The sequence below is a fragment of the Heloderma suspectum genome, chromosome 1, assembly GCF_057233095.1.
Source record: "Heloderma suspectum isolate Gila_16-S chromosome 1, 16-S_ref, whole genome shotgun sequence".
In the NCBI taxonomy this organism is placed as follows: Eukaryota; Metazoa; Chordata; class Lepidosauria; order Squamata; family Helodermatidae; genus Heloderma; species Heloderma suspectum.
Window position 1 is genome coordinate 114,617,542 of NC_139458.1, and position 20,440 is coordinate 114,637,981.

Here is a 20,440-nt window from a genome sequence, read left to right on the forward strand (position 1 = left end):
ATAAAGCCAATATACACATTGCACATATACAGCAGACCATGGTTGGATAGGAGTGATCATTTACTGAGTTAACTTACTGTGGTGGAAATGCAGACATGTAGGAAGCCATCTGTAGCATCCTACATGGAGACATTTTACTATGCTGATGATCCCCTGCAGTTTTGACTGGATGCAGGAATGTGGTAAATTTTTCCTCAATATGTGGGTAGATGCTACGTATGATTGGTGAATGGCTGTCTGTACCCATCTTTTTAACACAGTACCTTGTAATACCTTTCCCCTTGGAGTTTTAGAAATTTGAGGAAGGAAAGTTTTGGAACAAATGGAGATGTTCAGCAGAATCGTTCTGGCCCTTATCCAGCATAACCAGAAATGTGGCATGTGGAATTATTATCATATGACCAATGATTATTTTATATGCTAAAATTTCATATTTTCATATGCTAAAAACATCTTCAGATTATCTGCAAAACCTAAAATCAAAATAAATAGTTTTGAGATTCTGTGATGGTTCCACTATTACAGCAATAATATTAAAAGTAAACTGCATGTTTCTTTTCAGAACAATTAGTTCCATGGAATATTATTTTAAAATACAGAAATGAAAGGAATTGCCACAGTTAAGAGTGGGCATGGGACACAGAAGGCAAGAAGCACTACGAGAAATGTATAATTTACATATTTTAATTAAAAATATTAAAATAATGTAATTTCCTAACAGCAGGTTTGACATACTGACCAGGGTTTGTTAAACGCAAGAACCTGCCCTTTAGCATACTCGTAGTGAATTGTAATATGAAAAGAGTGCATAAGAATTCCAAAAGCTGCTCCCAAATATCCTAATAAAATAAAATGCATGTGTCATCTTTTAGTGAATCAACATCCTTTTAAATATTTTTAAATATTGGCAGCTTCTAGAGAAACAAAATTCCTCCAGTTAATGTTTTAGAAAGTAAATCCCCAGAGGTGTGTGTGTGTGCATTTAATTTAATAGGGGACATACATTCTCAGTTAGCGGGAGCACATGATCATCAGGTCACTAGCTGTGAATGCAAGGTCTTGGATTGTTCCTTGTAGGGCATTTAAGAGAGAACTTTTTTTTGATGGGGTGTAGTTATTTTGTACCTTTGTGGATGATGATAGTTGTATACAATTGTTTATGCAGTAACATTTCTTTCTGCTCATAATTAATGTTGATGCTATAAAGAACTTATCAAAGCTATGAAGAAATCATTTGGCAGAGGAGAGGGAATACACAATAAACGGAAACTCAGAACATTGTCTACAGTTTATTGTGTCACTTTGTGTATTTGTTAAACAATGTTAGGAATGTTGCAAATGAAAGAACACGTATCCTTTGGTTTTGATTATGGCTAGTATAAACTTTGCGCAATAATGTTTGCTGTAATTACCATATATGGTCTTTTGCAATTTGCTTTATAAAGTGCTGAGTAATAGCTTTGTGAAGAAGATCCATTTGATTTGCTCCTCTACTATGTTTTAGCATTCTATAAGCTAATGAGATTCTTCTATGTCCTTATCTCATTTCTTCATGTAGAAAGCTGTTAAAAAATTTCCTAGGAAAATAATTCTATGATGTTTATGTGCATCAAAGATTGAAATGTTACATAGAATAACATAGTTGAAATACTGGAATTTGGAAATGCTTGCACTCTTTTTCACTGTAAATTAGAAAATGTTAGGCTTCCTGTACGTAGATTTCTTGATGACTGTAGCTGTATAAAAATGTGATGGTAGGGAAAATAATATAGCTCAGTTGTTTGCACACACAGGAAACATTTAATAACAACTATTGCACTTTTATGCAAAAATATGTGAGTAATTACATTTTTAAAAACAATAATATGAAATATTAAGGGACTATATCTTACAGCGTAGTCTTATAATATTGACCACATTGTGTAGAATTTTTTCTGGGTTAATGGTTTTTTATTCCCTTGCAGATTTAAAATAAAAACTAAAAGCAAAACAGAATGTAAAGTTGTCTGGAACTAATATATACAGATATATATACTAATATATACAGATTCAAAAAACATATATTTTAATATTCTCTGAATAACAAGGAGGAGGAGGAAGGAGGGAGCTCAAGAAAAGTGGGAATTCAAGAAGGGGGGGTAAACAATGTGCCCGTGGCCCTGAAAAAAATGGTCACATGTACCGGCCTCTCCCCAAATAGTCATGTGCCTGCGGGGCAAAAAGGTTGCTTCCTCCTGCATTAGGGTATATTATAACGTTTGCAAAGTGTTTTACATGCACAACAAATATTAGATGTGTATTCTATGCAAGAACGGAGATGGTCTTGTTAGGATACCACATAACAGGGCCGCAGGAATTGTTTTTAACCTCTAGCTGTTAACCAAATCCATTAGATGAAAAAATGGTGGTGATTTCACTCAGCTATGATATTTTCTTTCAGATGCCCTCAGGATCTCTAGACTAGCTTGGTTCTCCCTTTTTCCTCAGAAACATTATGGACACTTGAGAGTCACATCATACTCTTTCTGTTGTCTTCTCTTCCCCACCTCTACCCCATGCAAGCATTTCATACTGGTCATTGTCTATGCATGGGCCTACACTTCCATAGGAAAATTTATTGTGTGAAAGGTCCACAGTTTTCTTTATCATGACAGATCTTTCTTCAGTTTCTGCAGTCACATTAATTAATGCTAATTGTATCCACCCACCACTGGTTTTCACACTGGCCATGCATGTATATGCTGAGCAGGTTCAGACTGTGTGCTTGTTAGAAAAAAGTGTACCAGCACTGAGAGCGCCTTGAACTGGAAGGCATTCTTCAGTGGGCAGGGTGGGGTAAATTATGAAATAATATTATTTCATAATTTAGCATATTACCATTTAGATTAAATTCTGGCTTCTCTGGTGAATGTAAAATCAGATGACCTCCTTGTTTTCATATTTGAATCCGGAAAATGCTGTTGACTGAGAAAGGATTATAGATCTCTGCTGTTTTACTGACTGTTTTGTTCTGTTTGTTTTTATGTGAATTGTATTATTATTTTTGCTTTTTTTAAAAATGTAAACATCCATTGGATCTTGGGGGGGGGGATGAAGGACAGTATATAAATTCCTTTTAAAAATAAGTGGTGTTTCTTGTCAAACTGTGCAAGAATTTTTGTTCATGTACTGTGAAGATACTGTAACTCTTTATTCACACTGTTGCATGTTGTTTGTAGGAGAATTCTAGTACTATTTGGATCTTGTTGGTAGCAGAGTATGTCTCTAATTTCGTTGTGTCGCACAGGTCTCTTAAGATGCTGACATTTATATCTGTAGTTGCCCTTTAAAACAAGAAGGGAACTTGAAGATTAGTATTTTATTCTTTCAGATCAACTTCATTTCCTTTTAAATGGCATGGTTTCTATTGGATTTCTCAGTTGAAAGAAATGACTAAGTTAAAGAGAATTTAAATGTATTCCAAGTCACTCTTATATGTCATAGGGCAACCCTATATGAAAGAAGTTTTTGGAGGGCTAGTAAAAAGAGTCTCCAGTGCCATCTACTGGCATTTTACTAAAAGAACAAGGGTAGAACCCACTATGGTATGATTCCTCTCCAGCAGTGCCAGAGTGTTTAATCCAAATTCACGTTAGTAGTCAGTGTGATTAGTTAGCAGGTAAAGGAAATATAGGCTTTCCTTTCATCTCACAGTTTAATCTATTAAAACAAATTATGGATTAAGCTGGGTTTTTTAAAAAAAGAAATGATGGCCAGCTGTTTCCATGAAATAACTTTAGATGTGAAGATGTTTTCTGTATGGAGAAGTGACTTGGCAAATAACAAGCCCTGTGAAGGACTGCATGAAAAGAAGTCAATTTCGTTGCAGCTGTTTCTACCAGCTGTTTTTATGCTTTTCTCTCTTTTTTTCCTAAGTGAAACCTAAAGTGATATAAAATTCCATGCTAATTTTAGTTGTGTGTGTTCATAAGAATAAAACCAACTTGTTCATTTCATATATCAAACTGAAGAAGGTTTGAGGTTGGGTAATTCACAGAATAGAAGACTCACTTCGGACACATTCATAGCTGCAAGTACTACTAAATAGCATTGGTGCAGTGTTTGCTCATAAATTATTTCACAACACATCAGTGGTCCCAACAGCAAGCAGTTTATCCTGCCTTAGAAAATAGCCCTCACTAAAAATAGCTGACAGTAATATAACACAGCATATGGCAGCCTATTACCTAGTACAAGTGAAAAAGGTAAGTCATGGCTATATCAAATATGACACTGTGTAACAAAACCTAATAAGCTCTCATTAGCTTGCTTTCAAAATCCCTTACACAAGGTAAAAACTCCATGGCTGGGTTTGCACATAATAACAAGCCACAGTGCACCCCCCACTGCAGCTTGCATTTAAAAAATGTCAGCTGATGTGCAATGACAAACCCAGCAAAGAAATTAAGCCATGGTGGGTTGTTGTTACATGTGAAGTGGCTCGCTGTTTTGTTCACAACTGGGAAACATTCTACCTAGAGCTGGAACCTTTTACTGGGCTATGAATTTGCAATACGCAAGCTGAGTTACACAAAACAGGATTTAGCCTGAAATTCAGTGTAATTACAAGAACTTGAACATTCTTTCATAACATTTTGGTCCAATAAAAGGGATATTTTTATCTATATTGTGTCTGTGAAACAAAAAGTCTCTTTCTACATGTTTCATTGACATCTTTATGAATTTCAGTACATCCCAGTAAACATGCTTGGGTAGTTTTATTTCTCATACCGTACAGAGAGATGCAGCTGGAAAAAAATAACATGTAGAGAATCTGTCTCCTGTGTTCAGTGAAGTACCTGAAAATGCAACGCTTTCATCAGTAAAGCTCCTGTTTGCAATAAAAGAAATTTAAAGAAAAAAGGTCCTTTAAGTTGAACCTCTCAAATTAACTATAATTTTAGAACTGTAACAGGCATCCTGGTCCAACAGCCAGTAATGTTTGAAGAAAGCACTACAAAGACTGTAATGAAGTATGTCAGTGGTATAGTTATCCCTCAGTCAGCATAAACTTCATGGACAGTTCCAGTCAACAGGCAGCTGTGTCATTTAAGCTATTTAGCGAGCAATCCTATGGCTGCTAGACAGTGGCTAGATGGCCATAGGATATGTTGTTTTCCGGGAACTGGAAAGGGGCATGGCTGGGGGCGTTCCAGGGCGGGGAGAGCGTAACTCCCTGTGTGACACATCAGCACTCCTCCGTACTCCATCCTGTGTACCGTACAGCAGCTTCCTTCCCTGCTCCGTGCTGTCTAGCCAAAAAAGGGCAGGAGAAGTGCAGAGGGAACAATCCCCCTGTGTTTCTCCTGCCCTGCTTTGGATAGGCAGTTGCCTCCGAGTTCGGAGGCGGCCACCTATCTAGATAGGATTGCTCCCTTATTCTCCTCTTTCCTGGTAAATGGCCAAGGAACTTTGCAGCAATGAGGTAGAATTAATAGAAATTCCCCCCTCCCTGGTTACCTGAAATTATACTCCTATATTTAGATCAACTGCACGCAGAATTTATTTATTTATTTATTTATTTATAGTAGAAGACATAGAGAAGTGGAAGATATAAATTCAGTCCCTACTTGAACTGGGCAGATAGATCTCAGTCCCTTCTTAGGGTAGGATTGCTGCAAAAGGACACAGAAGTTGTGTGTTTGACTTCTGGTTCTGGGAGAGATTGTTGCTCCTAGGTTAGAAAAGAGCCACTGTCAATATGACCAATGCAAGTCAATATGTGCTTTGTGATTACCATGCTGTTAGAAATAATAATTTTGAATGGAAAATTCAGAGGTCAGCAGGAGAAAATATTAAGTCAAAAGGCAATGAAATTAAAATCCAGGTCTCCTTTTCCAAAGTTCAGCCTCCTGACCACATACCCGTAGTTGTACCATTTCAGCCTGTAGTTCGGATGTTGCTCTATGACATAGCTGTATTCTGCTATGGTCTGATCTTTAGCAGGGGTCAGGTTTGGTCAGTTCTGCTTCAGCTATTGGGCAGCATAGAAATGTAATAAAATAAAATGAAGATGGGAAGAGATCAGCACTATGGAAAGCTCCAAGTGGTGCTGGGGCTGGAAGATAGATAGGGTTATATGTTGTTCTAACAAGGAGCAAATCAAGACTGACCCTTAAGTAAGAAGGGCCTGTCTTTAGGTGGGATGGCTCCACATCTACGCTCTCTGAGACTTTGTCTCTTAAAGGGCCCTGGCCTGTTTTAGCAGCCTCAAGCTACAGCAATGCGGGAATGGGCTGTGGCATGCGAGTCCTTATGGCCGGAGCTCTGAGAGTCCGAAGATGGCAAGGCAACCTCTGCTGGAGCAGGGGAGCCAACCCTTGGAATCTTTCTGGAATTCTCATGATGCCTTTCTGTGACTAAATCCTTTTCCTGAGCTTTTACCTCTGGAGCCTCCTTGGAGGACAAGGGTTCAGGATCGGAAACCTCTGAGGATTTGAGATTCTGGTCTATAGCACTAGCTATTGGGGCCTTCCCAGTCCTCCTGTCTAGGCAGCAATAGCTGATTTGGGCATTGGGGATGGGAAGGATGTTCAACCAATTCCAAGTGGGCCATTGCAATCCACTATCCTTGATATTGTGTCCATCAAATATACATATAGTATGATGTTGGATGAAATTGCAGGGGTGTGGGGGATCAAAATCATTATTAAATCATATGCAGAGCTACATCAGTTAACACCTTTTAACTGAACACTGCATTTTATGCAGATGCTGCATTTAATTACTTTATTTGTAAGCCATCTTGTGAGCTGTGCAAGACAAATTGCATTGTGATGGCTTAAAGTTCTGAAGTCTAAAGTCTTCATTTAAAAAAAGTATTGTCGTTTATCTCTAATGGTAGCATTTATTGAGTTTTTCATATCATTTCTTCTTAAAAGTGACCTCCTTCTTCAATCTGTTGACTGAAGTATATCTGTTTTCAAGGGGTCAAGAGAAACTGAAGGAGAAGAGGAGTCTGGTTTGATTCAGCCTGCAGAAGTGTTTGCTCCCAAAAGCCTAGTGTTGGTGTCCAGACTAGATTATCCAGAAATTTTCAGGGTAAAGTACCTGTCATTTATAATTTGTCCATGTACAAATCTTCTTGGTTTCTAATGAGTAACAGTAGCAAGTATTCTTAATTTAAAACATCCCTCTATTGTTACAGAAATTTAGCCAGCATGAGGAGAATAACCTACATAAAATCAACATTTTCCCCCATTGAACACAATAGTTTTGGGGAGGAAGTACCTTTGTGAACTCAGCTAATGCCAGGGCTGTGCCAGAGAGAAAGAGCTGAGGGATCAGGCTAGTGGTCAGAGCTGAGGAACCCATCAGAGCCAGGAAGAGCCTGTCTCTCAGGCAAGGTCCCAGCCAAAATAGAAAGTCTTTCCAGTCGTTCCTATCCAGGAGGGTCCAAAGATCAACCTAGCTGAGCAAGATCACTCTAAAGCCTGAGAGTGTTTCACTGCCGAGATGGTGATCCAAACTGGAGGTCTGACAAATCTCCACATGGGGCAGTCTCATACAGAGCCAAAAGTTCCGAGTTCTTGCCCTGGGAACTCCAGACCACTAATATACAACTAAAACTTCAAGTTTCAGAGCAATTCATTTATTCAAAATAATTTGCATATATAGTATAATGGTGCTGAAGCAGCAGCTGATTCAGGAAACAAGCAAGAGGCTGGATAGAAAATAGGGGGTGAACAAAGTGGAGACAATATCTCAGCGTCTCCCAGAACCTTATTTATCTCCAAAAATGAAATGGGTGAATGTTCAGCACAAACCTAATAAAATGATGGTTATCTAAAATGTTCAGGGCTACTCTCTGCTATTCCTGATGATGGCCAGGGTGCTATTACTTTCACATGGATTTGAGATTGTTCATACAATACATTTTAATAACTGCACTTCTAGATACCTCAAGCTAAACAAAAACTATACCTCTCCTTAATCACAAGCCTTAGCTTTCTGTATTGCTTCAGCAGAAGCTGGCCTTGTAATCACCAACTTTTATCTGAGAGATATGTGGTATATAAAAAACAAAAACAAAAAAACACATATTTCTTTCATCCAAATGTTAGTTACTCTCCCACTCCCTTCATTTAAGACTTATATCCTACCTTTTTACTCTGAGGAAAAGTCAACAGGTTTCCAACTGGAGGACATTTAGGAGGGGAAAATCTGCCCCAGGCAAGGAGAGGAAAATCTGCCTGCCGCACTGCAGCTACTGGTGTTTGGAGGGTTGGACGTTTTGCCTCACATCAGTTGTGCTCCCAATTACATCTCCCTTTTTTCCATATAACTTAGGATTCCCATTTGCAAGTTTATTTATTTACAAGTTTCAAAATAGCAGCCTGGAAAGGGGCATCAGCCCACTGAGTCAGTTGCAATTACTTTCTGTACTGCATTAGCCATAAACCGTGGCAACCTGGCATTAGAAAGACAGGCCTGCATCTGAGTTAAGGATTCTAACTTCCTTAGATGCCTCATATTCATGTAGAAAGCCAGGATATAAATGTTCTTAATAATAAATTAATACTGGCTCACTTCTAATGATTATGAGTAAAACAGTATGGTCTGCTTTATGGTCAAGTTTTTTCAGATGTATATATCTAAAATTATCTCTCTATATACGTACATACATGTACACACACACACACACATGCATATGGAAAATATTGATAAAGCTTTGCAGTTTGAACTCAGAAGAAGCTTGAGCTCTTATTGCTACATTTCATTAATTTTTCTGTGGTGTGTTTAAGTATTCTAAGATTGCATTTCTTATACTATAAATATATAGTTTTTAATCATTATTAGTATTTGCTTTTCCCCAGGTTACAATTTTATATGTTCTTATTTCATGTTTAAGGCTTGCCTTGGCTTGGTCTACACTGTGTACGTGGACAACCTGAATGTCTCATTGGAGAGTCTCATTGCAAATCTCTGTTCATGCTTTGTTCCTGCTGCTGGAGGGTCACAGGTAAATAGGAAAAAAGGATATTTATTCAGTTAATTTAATTTATGAAGAAAACAAAAAATAAATTCTTCAAATATTTTGATTTAATAAAGGACCATAGTTCAGTTGAGTATGTCCCAATGGCCCGTCTTCTAAAGGGAGCAAGAATTCCATTCCACAATAAGGTCAAAGGGTTAATTTTGTCATTGCGATTGCCTTTACAGCGCATAGTATCAGTTCAGAAACTCTGCAAAGTTCAACCTTTTGTTATTACTAGTGTTTCAAAATATTTCTTGGTTTACATGAGGAGGGGAACTTTTCTTCAAACTTGCTTTTATTGAGTCTTTAAATTCTGATGTAGTTCAGTGTTTTAGTGGTGAACAATGATGAAACAGTTGCACATTGGTAACATGAGCCATATGATTGAATATCTATACAGAACTTATAAGTATTGGCCATTCTGCCTTGACAATGGGCATCCAGATGCCATAGCAAATTTCAGAAGCAGGACATGATGATATCCATCAATAGAGCCTTTGTCCCACACCTCCCAATTGCTGCTACCATACCCTACTGACAGTAGACTGGAGCACAGTCACGATGGGAAACTGTTAAGGGGAAACAGGGAGGCAGTGGCATGCAAGTTAGCAGACTACTGAAGAATGAAGCGTAGGTTACTTGGAGAGGAAGCTAGAATTTCTAATTCCTATTCCTTCATCGCTTAACTTAATTCCCAACTGCTGCTTGTATGTGCCTACAGTTAATTCATTTACATATTCATTGAACTTGGTGGTAACGATAGCCCAGCCAAGCAACCAATGTTGTATTATACCATATCTACATTTGTTCTCAATCTCCAGGCTTCAGTTCCTGCTCAGCACCCTCTCTTTCGCATATATGCTTTGCATGCAAGAAGGTCCCACATTCAATCTCTGGCACCTCCAATAAAAAAGAGTTAGCAGGTGATAGGAATCAGCCTTCTGTGCTTGAAAACCTGGAGTCAGAATAGACCATACTGGGATAGATGGACAATTAGTGTGACGGCGTATATGGCAGCTTTCTATGTTCTTGTGCACTTTCTTCTTCTGCCTGTTTTAGCACTGAGTATTTCCCTACCCCTCTTCTCTTCATTTGCTCTGCCCAGTTCAGCCCGTGGGCCAGACTGTCCTAACTGAGTCACCATCCAAATTCCTTCCCATTCATCTAGTTGCTTCCTTTCCCATACTCAGTGGCCTGACTGGCTGGGATTGACACATCTGTTCTCTTCCTTTCAATGGGCAGTATCCAAGTGGGCCAATGTGCAAGTGAGGGCCACCGCAGATTCCATTCCACAAGTGGCACCCCCCACTTGTGCAGCAGGGATTTAGCGCTTCCTCTAAAAACCAGAAATGAGAGGAAACACTCATTTCTGGAATGGGGCTAGTTAGCAGAGCTCATATAAGGGAGCTTTGCCGACCTGTCACAAATCAGAAACAAGCGTTTTCGCTCATTTTGGGGCTTCCTAAAGGAAGCATTAAATCCCCGTTGCACAAGCAGTGGGTGCTGCTTGTGGAATGGAATTAGCAGTGGCCCCCGCTTGTGGAACAGAATCAGCCGTGGGCCCCACTTGCAGAGTGGCCTGTTTGGATACTGCCCAGAGTTTTCATATTTATGGAAATGAGTCCACTTACATCACTGACAGATTCACTTAGTCTCCAAATAGACAATATATTCAGTGCATTAGTGCATTGAACGTATCCATTTTGTTATAAAAATAGCAGCGATGGGGGACCTGATCAGGAACGTGGAATGCAGTGGGGTTTAACCATTTCTCTGTCTCTCTGTGCACGCGCACACGTGCACAACCACACACACATACCTTTCTGACAAAAATCCCCTCTCAAAGCTGTTATTTTCCTTGGGAGTGAAGCTGCCAATGACATCTATGAAGGAAACTCCCTGGGCCATGGCACAAAGGAGAAAGGGGTAACACTCCCTCATTGTACAGTGCAGTCCTGATCTTGATCAGTCTCCTCCCATGGGTGCTGTTTTAAAGAAAAAAAGACAAATTCAATGCAGTCACTCATTTTACATATCTCCTGTTTTGGCCTTTTATCAATGTTGGGCTTATATCAATTGTTGAGAGGTTAATTCTCATCAGATGCCAATGTACTGAAAAAGCATATGACTTCATTCTTGTCCAGCTAAAGTCTTTAGTTTGGTTGCATTTTCGGGCCCTCCTTACACACACCCACACAAAACGTGTCATAATGGACATCTTGTTAGTATTTAAGTAAATATTACATAGCAGTCCCAAATGTTCGTCACTACTATCCCATTCTGTTGCTCCCTACCATCTTTGCAAGAAGTCATTAGGGTATCCAATATGAAGTACAAGATAGATGAATAAAATGTATATACCTTAGCAGGGGTAGGCAACATGGTTCCTGTGAGCACCAGTGGGCCCCCAGATACCTTTCTTGGTGCCCACCACAATGCCCCACCCCTCCCACTTTTAAAAAAAAAATTAACACATTTTCTTACTGGCAGTTGAGATCGCTTCAGAGCAAAGTGAGGGCCTCCAGCCACTACTATCTTTATTTCCCATGAATGTCTCTGGGCTCAGAGGTGTTCTTAAGAAATGAAGATAGTAGCGGCTGGAGGCCCTCACTTTGCTTTGAAATGATCCCAGCCACTAAGAAAAAGAAGGGGGGAAAGAAAAAGGGACTCTTGTCACTTCTGCTGGTAAGGGGGAGGGGGTAAAGAGAATGGGGGTGCAACCTGTGGGGTTGGAGAGGGTAGTGTGCTTGTATGTCTGAATGGATGGAGATGCAAGTGTGTGAGAAAGAGAAAAGAGGTTTTTTGAGGGTGGGATTTTGGAGGATCCTGAAAAAGAATTAGTGTAGTTTCTCATGTGCTTGTGGTGAAGGGAGAAGGGAGGGAGGGTTGTGTGGTCTGTGCCTGTATGCACACTTGCATGTATGATGTGTTTGACTTCTGTGAAATAGGTTTCTGTTGGCACTGAAAACTGTGGGATCATGGAGTTGTTCCATGTGTTGGAGTTCAGACCCCGCCTCTGCCTTGTACTCAGTCTCTTGGGCAGGTTACTTGTCTTTTGTGGCTAGCCAAACATCCCAACCCAGCCATTTTGTGGTGATGCCCAGGACAATTTCTCACATTGCCAAATGTGCACACATGCTCAAAAAGGTTGCCTACCCCTGCCTTAAAGTGTTTTCACTGGAAGCCAATCAGTTAAGACTAGTTCTTTGAGTGAAGTCACACAATACCTCTGGCCTGGAATTCTTGGAGAAGGATTGGAGAAGGATGTGTCTTGCCTAACGGGGTCCAGCTTTGGAGGTGGTCACAATCAGCAGAAGGTTAATAATACTGCTGACTTTTTCCAAAGCCTGGTAGGAAATGAGAGACCCCTACCCCCTTGAGGTTTTCTGTGATGCACAGAGAACTTGTATGGATCTTTTAGTTATTGATAGATGTTTAGGACAGGGGCAAGCACCAGTTCAGTGGGCGTTGCGAATTTCTGGATGTCACTGTGGACCTTGCAATGATGTTTAAGGACTCCAAGATTAAAATTGGTAAATAGTAGTGCAATTTAATTAATTTATCTCATATTGCATAAGCAATGATAGTTTATTAAAATATCTTTCTACAGAAACTATTTTCCCTAGGAGCAGGAGACAGGCAGCTGATACAAACTCCTTTACATGATAGTCTTCCTGTTACGGGGACTAGTGTGGCTCTTCTGTTTCAACAACTGGGTATGTCACTTTATGGATTATGATTATATATTTTTATTTCTGAAGTAACTGCACAAAGGAAATACTAACTTTGCCTAGTTTTGAGTCTCAAAACTCAAGATGTTGCTTTTCCTGTATTTTGGAGTACAGTTTGAATATATCCTTGAGGTGATCTAAACTGAGCTTCTTTTTTTATAGCTGCATCCACTTGTTTACTGTTTGGCTCTTGTATTTGCTCCTCACTCCCCCACAACTGAGGCAAATAATTCTGAAGTTAATATAATTTACAGTGACTTGAGGCATTGTACCATACTTCTAATATGGCAACTCTTGGTACCAACTTTTACATCCTTCCAAAAGTAGATATATTCCTCTAAGACTGAAATAGTGCAGAGATCTATTTGGTGTGTGATCTTTCTTTCTCTTTATTTATCTTGAACTGTTTTTTTTCCTCTGCTCTGCAACACTGATCTTTTCCCTTCCCTTCTCGTTTTTTAAATAATGCAAAGTTAAAAACACCTCTTTGTATATGTATGCATGTGTTTCCAAATTAATTACTTTCATGATGAAGGTATTGCAATAAATGGGGGCAAATAAGAACTATAACACACAGGAAGAGTAAAATACATACATTGTTTTCACTGAAAGCCAGTCAGTCAAGCCTGGTTATTTGAGAGAAGACATAGAAAAGAACCCCTTGGAGTACACCGTTCAGAGAGAGAAACGTCAGTGGCAACTTGTCAATAAATGAAGCTAGGTATTCTTTGTACTTGCGTGGGGCCTGTATATGCTGCAGTGATATTCCATGCATTCAGCTATGCCTTTTTCATAGAATCATAGAATAGTACGGTTGGAAGGGCCTACAAGGCCATCGAGTCCAACCCCCCGCTCAATGCAGGAATCCAAGTCAGAGCATCCCTGACAGATGGCTGTCCAGCCTCGTCTTGAATGCTTCCAGTGTGGGAGAGCCCACTACCTCCCCAGGTAAAGTGCATCCTTTTCCCAGGATGCATTCCTATCTTCTGGATTACAATGAAGTTATGTTTCCTTAAGAGGTGCCAGAATTATCAGTATGGGATCATAGCAACATAGGATTTGCTATGTATCTACCCTGTAGTTTGGCTCTATTTCTTGAATGGCAAAAATGCAGCAGAACTGTATGATGTTGCTTGAAATAGGGCTGCCTGCAGAGTGGCAAGAAAGAAGCACTCAGGCGGCACTATTTTCTTTCCTGTTTTATTAGAAAGCCTTGGGAAGGTACTAATAGCACTACATAGGTAGCTGTGTAGTCACTACAGTGGATTTCAGGGAGACGAAGGAATTCTTCCCCTCCCACTGAGATCACCAGCTGTTACTGGGAAATATCTTTATAGAGCATTCTTGAAAGCTGCCTGTATTCAGTTTGATGTTTTAGAACAAATCCAGAAAGGCAGAAAGTGGTAACAAAGGGTGGTTGAGCACTAACTATATTGAACAGGATTTTGCAGTTTGTGTTCTTAGCTACATGGCTACCTAGGCTGATACCATAGTTTCTTTGGTCTTCCTTGTGGTGAAGTAGCAGAAAAGTATCTGGTTAGCATAGATGTTATGTGGTTTCTGGATATCTTGTGTGCTGAATGCTTCCAGGATCTGAAAAATCTTCCTGCAACCATGTCCTTAGAGTCATGGCAGAACAAAATGTTTCATGATTGTCTGATCTTAATGAAGGCTTTCTTTTACTGTGCAAAGCAGCTGTGGGTAGCATCAGATTGGGTGAAACTCTGGCACTCCCCAGCCTTTCCTCCCAGCTGTCTGTCTGCTCAAAATCTCCCTCCCAAATGTTCTTCTTCCGATAAAGTAAAAGATAGAGTGCCCTTATCTTTTTCCCTGGAAGAAGAAAAGCATTATTATTTTGAGCAGACAAATAGCTAGCAATGAAGTGGTTAAGGCCCCTTAGTACTTCCACCAGTCCACTGCTGAAACTGAAACCACCCACAGCTTCTTTCCAAGAAAGCTGTTGGGGTGGGATGGGGGGAACAATCATAGAACTACACTTAATGTCCTCAATCTACAGTGAAAAGCCATAGTGATGCAGGAAATACAGAACGTTTTGTTCACTTCTAAAAAAATGTGCTGAGTAACAGGTTTAAGCCATCCAGTAACTCATATCTGAGTAATCCTATTCTTGTTACAATTTCACTGTAGTTATTGAGCCACTTATGTAGATAGGATTAGGACCCTAGAACACTTAAGACAACCAGACTCTGGAGAGATTTATATGATGGGAATAGAACAAAATCTAACCAGTCTGTTGATAGACTGAAAAAAATCATTGCGTTGTTGAAGATGTTGCTAAAAACAAGCATATTAGGTATTCCATGGTTAGTGAGAACATAGATTTTAGTGTATGCCAACTAATTTTAAGCATACCATTTGCAACAGGAAATACATTTAGCAAAGATGTTTAGTGTACTCTATCATAGCCGACTCGTGGTTCTGCTTCTGTTACAGATTGCTTTCAAATGTTAAAATAAACCTTATGCAGGAATGAAAGACTGGAAAATTTTGAAGCAAGTTTCTCAGACAGCATGAATATACCCCAAGCCACAGAAAATGCATGTAAGTGGTTGGAGTTGGAAAACTAGCTACCCCTCAGGTCACAATACTGACAAAGCAAATTGTAGAGTATCGTTATCTAATGGCATGCTTTGAAATGTGAGGAAAGGCTGTTGGCATAGACTCATTTTTGAATAATTGATCCTCACTGCTTATCAATGAACACAAACAAATGCCTAACAGTGGCATGTTTGTGGGACTCACTCAGCAAGTTTCATACAATTTTGGAATTGAAGAACACAGGCGTTGCAGTATTTATAGAGAACCTTCAGAAGTCTAGGAAAGCTACTGGACATATTATTAAATTGGCTTACAATCTTCTTGAATATTATGCACCTGTAGGAACACATAGTGCAGCTCTTAATATAATGAATGAAAGTGGCTTGCCTATTAGAATGTGGAGATTTGAGGTACAGTATTTGGGTGGATTTTGTTTTAATCATAATTTATATGAGATTGTTGCATGAAGCTAAATAACTTTGAGATGAATCCCTGGCTTTCACTGAGAGAATCAAAGATTTATACACCTTATACTACTACATGTGGGACAAGGCTCTAGCTGAAGATGGTAAAGTGTGACTAGTGTGTACATAATATTTTCCATCAATGTGCTCTTTCTTCCTCTACTGGTTTTACTGTCCTTTTCTCTCTGAATCACCAATAATCAAGCTGTACAGAGTTAATTGACTACAAGAGTAAAGATAGATCATGTAGACAATACATTCTGAGTACTTTCATTATTGTAAGCAGGCGACTGGGGGAAATGGCAAAATCAGTGTTTTCTAAAAATGCTGCTTTCTAGCACCCCCCCCCTTTTTTTACATAGTACCTAGGAAGGAAACTTCTACATTCCTACTGATAAATATTTCAGAAAGGTTTGCAACATATCTGACCTTTCATATGCATGCACTTTTAATTATAGTGTTTCATGACTTGTGTTTTCCCTTCCCCTTAGAACCAAACAATTTGATGCAGATTATATAAGTTACAAATAGGTCTGAGTCAAATTGTGGGGGGTTGGGGTCTTTTTCTGAAAATCTTCAGTTCTGAAAGGCCCCTGTTCACATTATTTTCAGGGATGATTGTGTAAGAGCTGCAAAAGAGTTTAGTTATGAAAGTGATCCTTGATTGGCTAGGATCGCCCATGGTGTAGGAAGTATTGTACACACTCTAAATGTGCTTCTTTTGCCTTTATTGACATCAGTACACATCCTAATTTCATTGTAACATCCAGTGTGCTATCCCTGATTGGTTGGTTTTACTCAAATAGAAATGCAACAAGAGGAGCAGGAAATTATGTGACGTGGCAGGGCGGAAGGGAATGTCTACAAACAGTTGCAAAAAGTCACAAAATAATTAGGGGTGTTTCACGAGGTGCTTGGTCCCTCCATGACTACTTTCACAGTTAAATGAAGTTTAAAAGTACTGAATAGAGAAAAAATTATAGGGAGTGGTTGAGCCCCCAGTTCCTGTATTTCTGAGACATTATGGTGTATATTTGCTATAGTTAATTAAATGTGATTAGTCAGCTGTAGTCTCTTTGTCTTGGGCAGTATTATATAATCTCTGTAAGGGATGCGGGTGGTGCAGCGGCTTAATGACGCTGGAGTTTGCCAGCCAGAAATGGTCAACACTCTAACAGTTCGAGCCCAGCTCTGCATGACGGAAGTGAGCTGCTGTCATTTCATCCCTAGCTCCTGCCCACCTAGCAGATGGTAAAAGCTTACCATCTGCGAGTAGATAAATATTGTGGTTTTAATGTTCTATATGTTTTAAATTGTTTTATTGTGTGCTGTTTGGTTTTAATTTTTGTGAACCGCCCAGAGAGCTTCGACTATTGGGCGGTATAGAAATGAAATAAATAAAATAAAATAAATAGGTACCCCCATTTCGGTGGGGGGAAACGCTGGCAGCACTCTATGCGGGGAGCAGGACCCAGCGCTGGATCTGCCTGGATGCAGTCGATGGAGGAGCAGTGGAGAAAAAGCCCGGATGAGCTGACTTCCCGAAGAATGCTGCTGGCCAGCTGATGCAAAGCTAGCTCGCCCTCTTGTGGTGCATCAGTGCAACAAAGACTAGCAACTACCGGCGCCAGAACATCTACCGTGTAAAAACATTGTGGACTCCCTGGCAATGTGTGTCATATGCTAAATAAATATGATCTCTGTTTGTTTTTAATTCTCAATACAGCCTACATGCTTTTTATACTATAATTTGTTTTAAACTCGGACCAGCTTTCAACTCTTGATTATATTTAATTCAATTCAAATGTTACTGTAGCTACTTATTTGAAATTGATTTTAAAAAACCTCATAAGTATAAGGATTAATAAGTAGTATTTCATACATTTTCTGCATCATTCTTTTTTCTAGCCTTTTGCATTCAGATGAATGGTTAAATTAGTCTGGAAGGTTTAGCATGGAATGGTGCAATTTTACTCTTCCGTCTTTGCTCTTTCTTTGTTCTAAATTAAGGCCTGAGTGCTAAATATAAAAGTTTGGTAGGAAGCTAGCTGTACACAGACACTCTGGCACAGCTACTCCCTCCATTGAAAGAAAGAGGCAGACAGTCTGATGTATATTTGTCCTCCACCAACCAGGAGCAGTTTTCTCACTGGTAAAGAATTCCAGATTACTAAATAATTGTTTCTTGCTTTTTCATGGCAAATTATTTGCAACGATAAAGGCAGCCCTACATATTTTTTTTCTGATATTGCAGGTCATTCTATGGAAAGTGTCCTATGAAAAGTAAAATGTTTGTGTGAGTGATTCTAAAATCTTTTTTAAAGAAGTAAATATAGCTGCTTTAGCACAAATATGAGCTGTTATAACAAATTGTTCCCATATGTTTACTAAATATGGAGTAGTCAGCAATTACAAAATTAATTAATCATTTTTTGTTTGCTTAGAGAGACATTGTGCAATGATAATGTGTAACCCACCCACCCCCCTTTCCCCAGTTTTGGCAAAAAAATAAGGGAGGTCCTCCCTACACCACCCAGGACACATTGTTTCTGAACAGAGAAACATCCTGAACGCCAGCCTACATTTGGGGGCAATAGTCCAAAATAGTTTGAATCTTTAGTAATTCATGAGACACGTGAATGAACCATAATTTTGAAACAGACTTTATTTTAAGATATGTGTTTATGATAAATTGACAAGAGGGAGTCTTATTGTTATTCCCCACATCTTGAAAGTGATGTCGGTTCTAAGGGCTGGGCTTAGGCAATGAAAGCCAAGTCACCTATTTTTAAACTTGATTTCTGGGAATATCAAGCCTTTGGGGAGCAATCTCACTTTCAAGAATTGTTTCAGTCTCTGTCAGCTAATAGACATATGGGTCCATTAAAAATAATAATAAATTGTCCAGAATTAGATCCCATCCTGGGCCACGAGGGAGCTGCTGACTGGGTAAAAAACAAGTGTTATTCACATAGCAAACTGCAGGCCTATTTTATTGAGGGGTAAGTGCAACTGTTAGGACTGAGCTATATCTACAACTTTGTCTTTTCTGCCTTTTGGTTTGTGTTTCTTCTGGTCCATTAAGAACAGCAAGATGCAAGGTCTAACTTTCTTGATGAACCCAAACCGGTGTATGAGATGAGTGGATCAGTTTACAAGTTAAGTTGAGTAAGAGTTCAAAGGCAAGTCTAGTAAGATCAAAATTTAAATATACGTCTGAACAATACTCGTTTCCATCTAGTATATTTTTTAAAATTACATTTAGAAATATGAACTACATTTTAAAATATTAAAATAGCTGACATAATTTTACTGACTTCACAGCATAGGTCAAGCTATTGTGGTTTTGTTGAATAGTTACTGCCTAGGTCTAGGTAAGGGCCAGATTGCTGGAAAAGAAGGGCCCCTTTATTTTATTTATTTTATTTGTACCCCACCTTTATACCAAGAAAAATAGCACTCAAGGCAGCTTACAATCATAAATAAAACTTGATTAAAACAATAAAAAAACAAATACATTAAAACACAATTAAAAACATAACAGTAACAATAACAATAAAAACAGCATCCAACCCAGCAGACCTGCTTTCACACCAAGGGCCTGCCAGCAGAAGGACAGCAGAGAGGTAGCAAACCTAACCTCCCTTGGCAGGGAGTTCCACAGCCTGGGAGTGGCCACTGAGAAGTCCTTCTTTCACACTGCCATCAAACGCACCTCTGAAGGTGGCGGCTTGAAAGAAAGGCCTCTCCTGAAGAAAATGAGTCCTGGGCAGGCTCGTATGGGAGAAGGTGGTCTTTGCACTTTACATGACAATTCTGTTTGTTACAAATATACTGGTGTTACCCTCAGCAAATATATAAAACATGAGCAACAGACAGATGTCCTTAAAGCATCCATTTACACATATCAGGGAGCCACATCTCAACTCAGACTCTCTTAAGCACCCATGAATGAATGCATGAATGAATGCATGTGTACCTGTCATTTGGATTTCGTGCTTTCTTTGAGCACCACTGGTGAATTGAGGGCAAACTCCATTTCTGCATAAGTGTTCAAACTCCTTTGGAAAGTTCACAGGTTTGTACTTACAAAGCCATCTCTCACAACACTATTTAGGTAATCTATTTACTTTCATTTATTTTACTATTTAGTGACAGGCTGTCTTGCTGACTGCCTCCCCAAATAAACCGTCAAATGTAAGATTTTTATCTATCCAGGCCATTTCATTGTCTGGGCCTTTGGACCTGAGAAGGTATTTATTATTTAATTATTTGATTTGTACCCCACCTTTCTTTCAAGAAAATGGCACTCGAGGCAGCCCATGGTAAGTTAGGAGAAACAGCTGAGATGGGAGGAAGGAGCTGGAAATGTGCATGTATACCAAATTTAGCAGGAACTGTAGCTGTCTGAACTAATTATAAGTTTAACTTTTGATTCCCTACAAGAGGAACAGAATTTCTGTTTGAAGACACACAGTTTAGGATGACTGATCACTGGAATTTGCAGCTTCAGTGCTAGACCATAACAAATCTTAAGTACATTTTGAAGTAGTGGTTTTAATTTTTGCGTACAAAATTACTTCCAATTATCATACACTGTAAAGTTCGAAGAATTAATGGCTTCAGAAGCAATATTAGCCATATAAGGATCTTTGAAAATTCTACTTGAT

The 20,440-nt window shown here is 39.2% G+C and overlaps 1 protein-coding gene across 4 annotated transcripts in view; it reads left to right on the forward strand.

The window, feature by feature from the left end:
• The window catches only part of SBF2 (SET binding factor 2), a 388,549-nt gene that overhangs the window by 211,050 nt on the left and 157,059 nt on the right, over nucleotides 1-20,440 (forward strand). For all 4 annotated transcript variants that reach the window (XM_084854235.1, XM_084854251.1, XM_084854241.1 and 1 more), the window contains exons 4-6: nucleotides 6,967-7,080; nucleotides 8,891-9,001; nucleotides 12,627-12,732. In XM_084854235.1, the coding sequence (XP_084710361.1) occupies nucleotides 6,967-7,080; nucleotides 8,891-9,001; nucleotides 12,627-12,732 (331 nt within the window). The remainder of the gene's footprint in view (nucleotides 1-6,966; nucleotides 7,081-8,890; nucleotides 9,002-12,626; nucleotides 12,733-20,440) is intronic.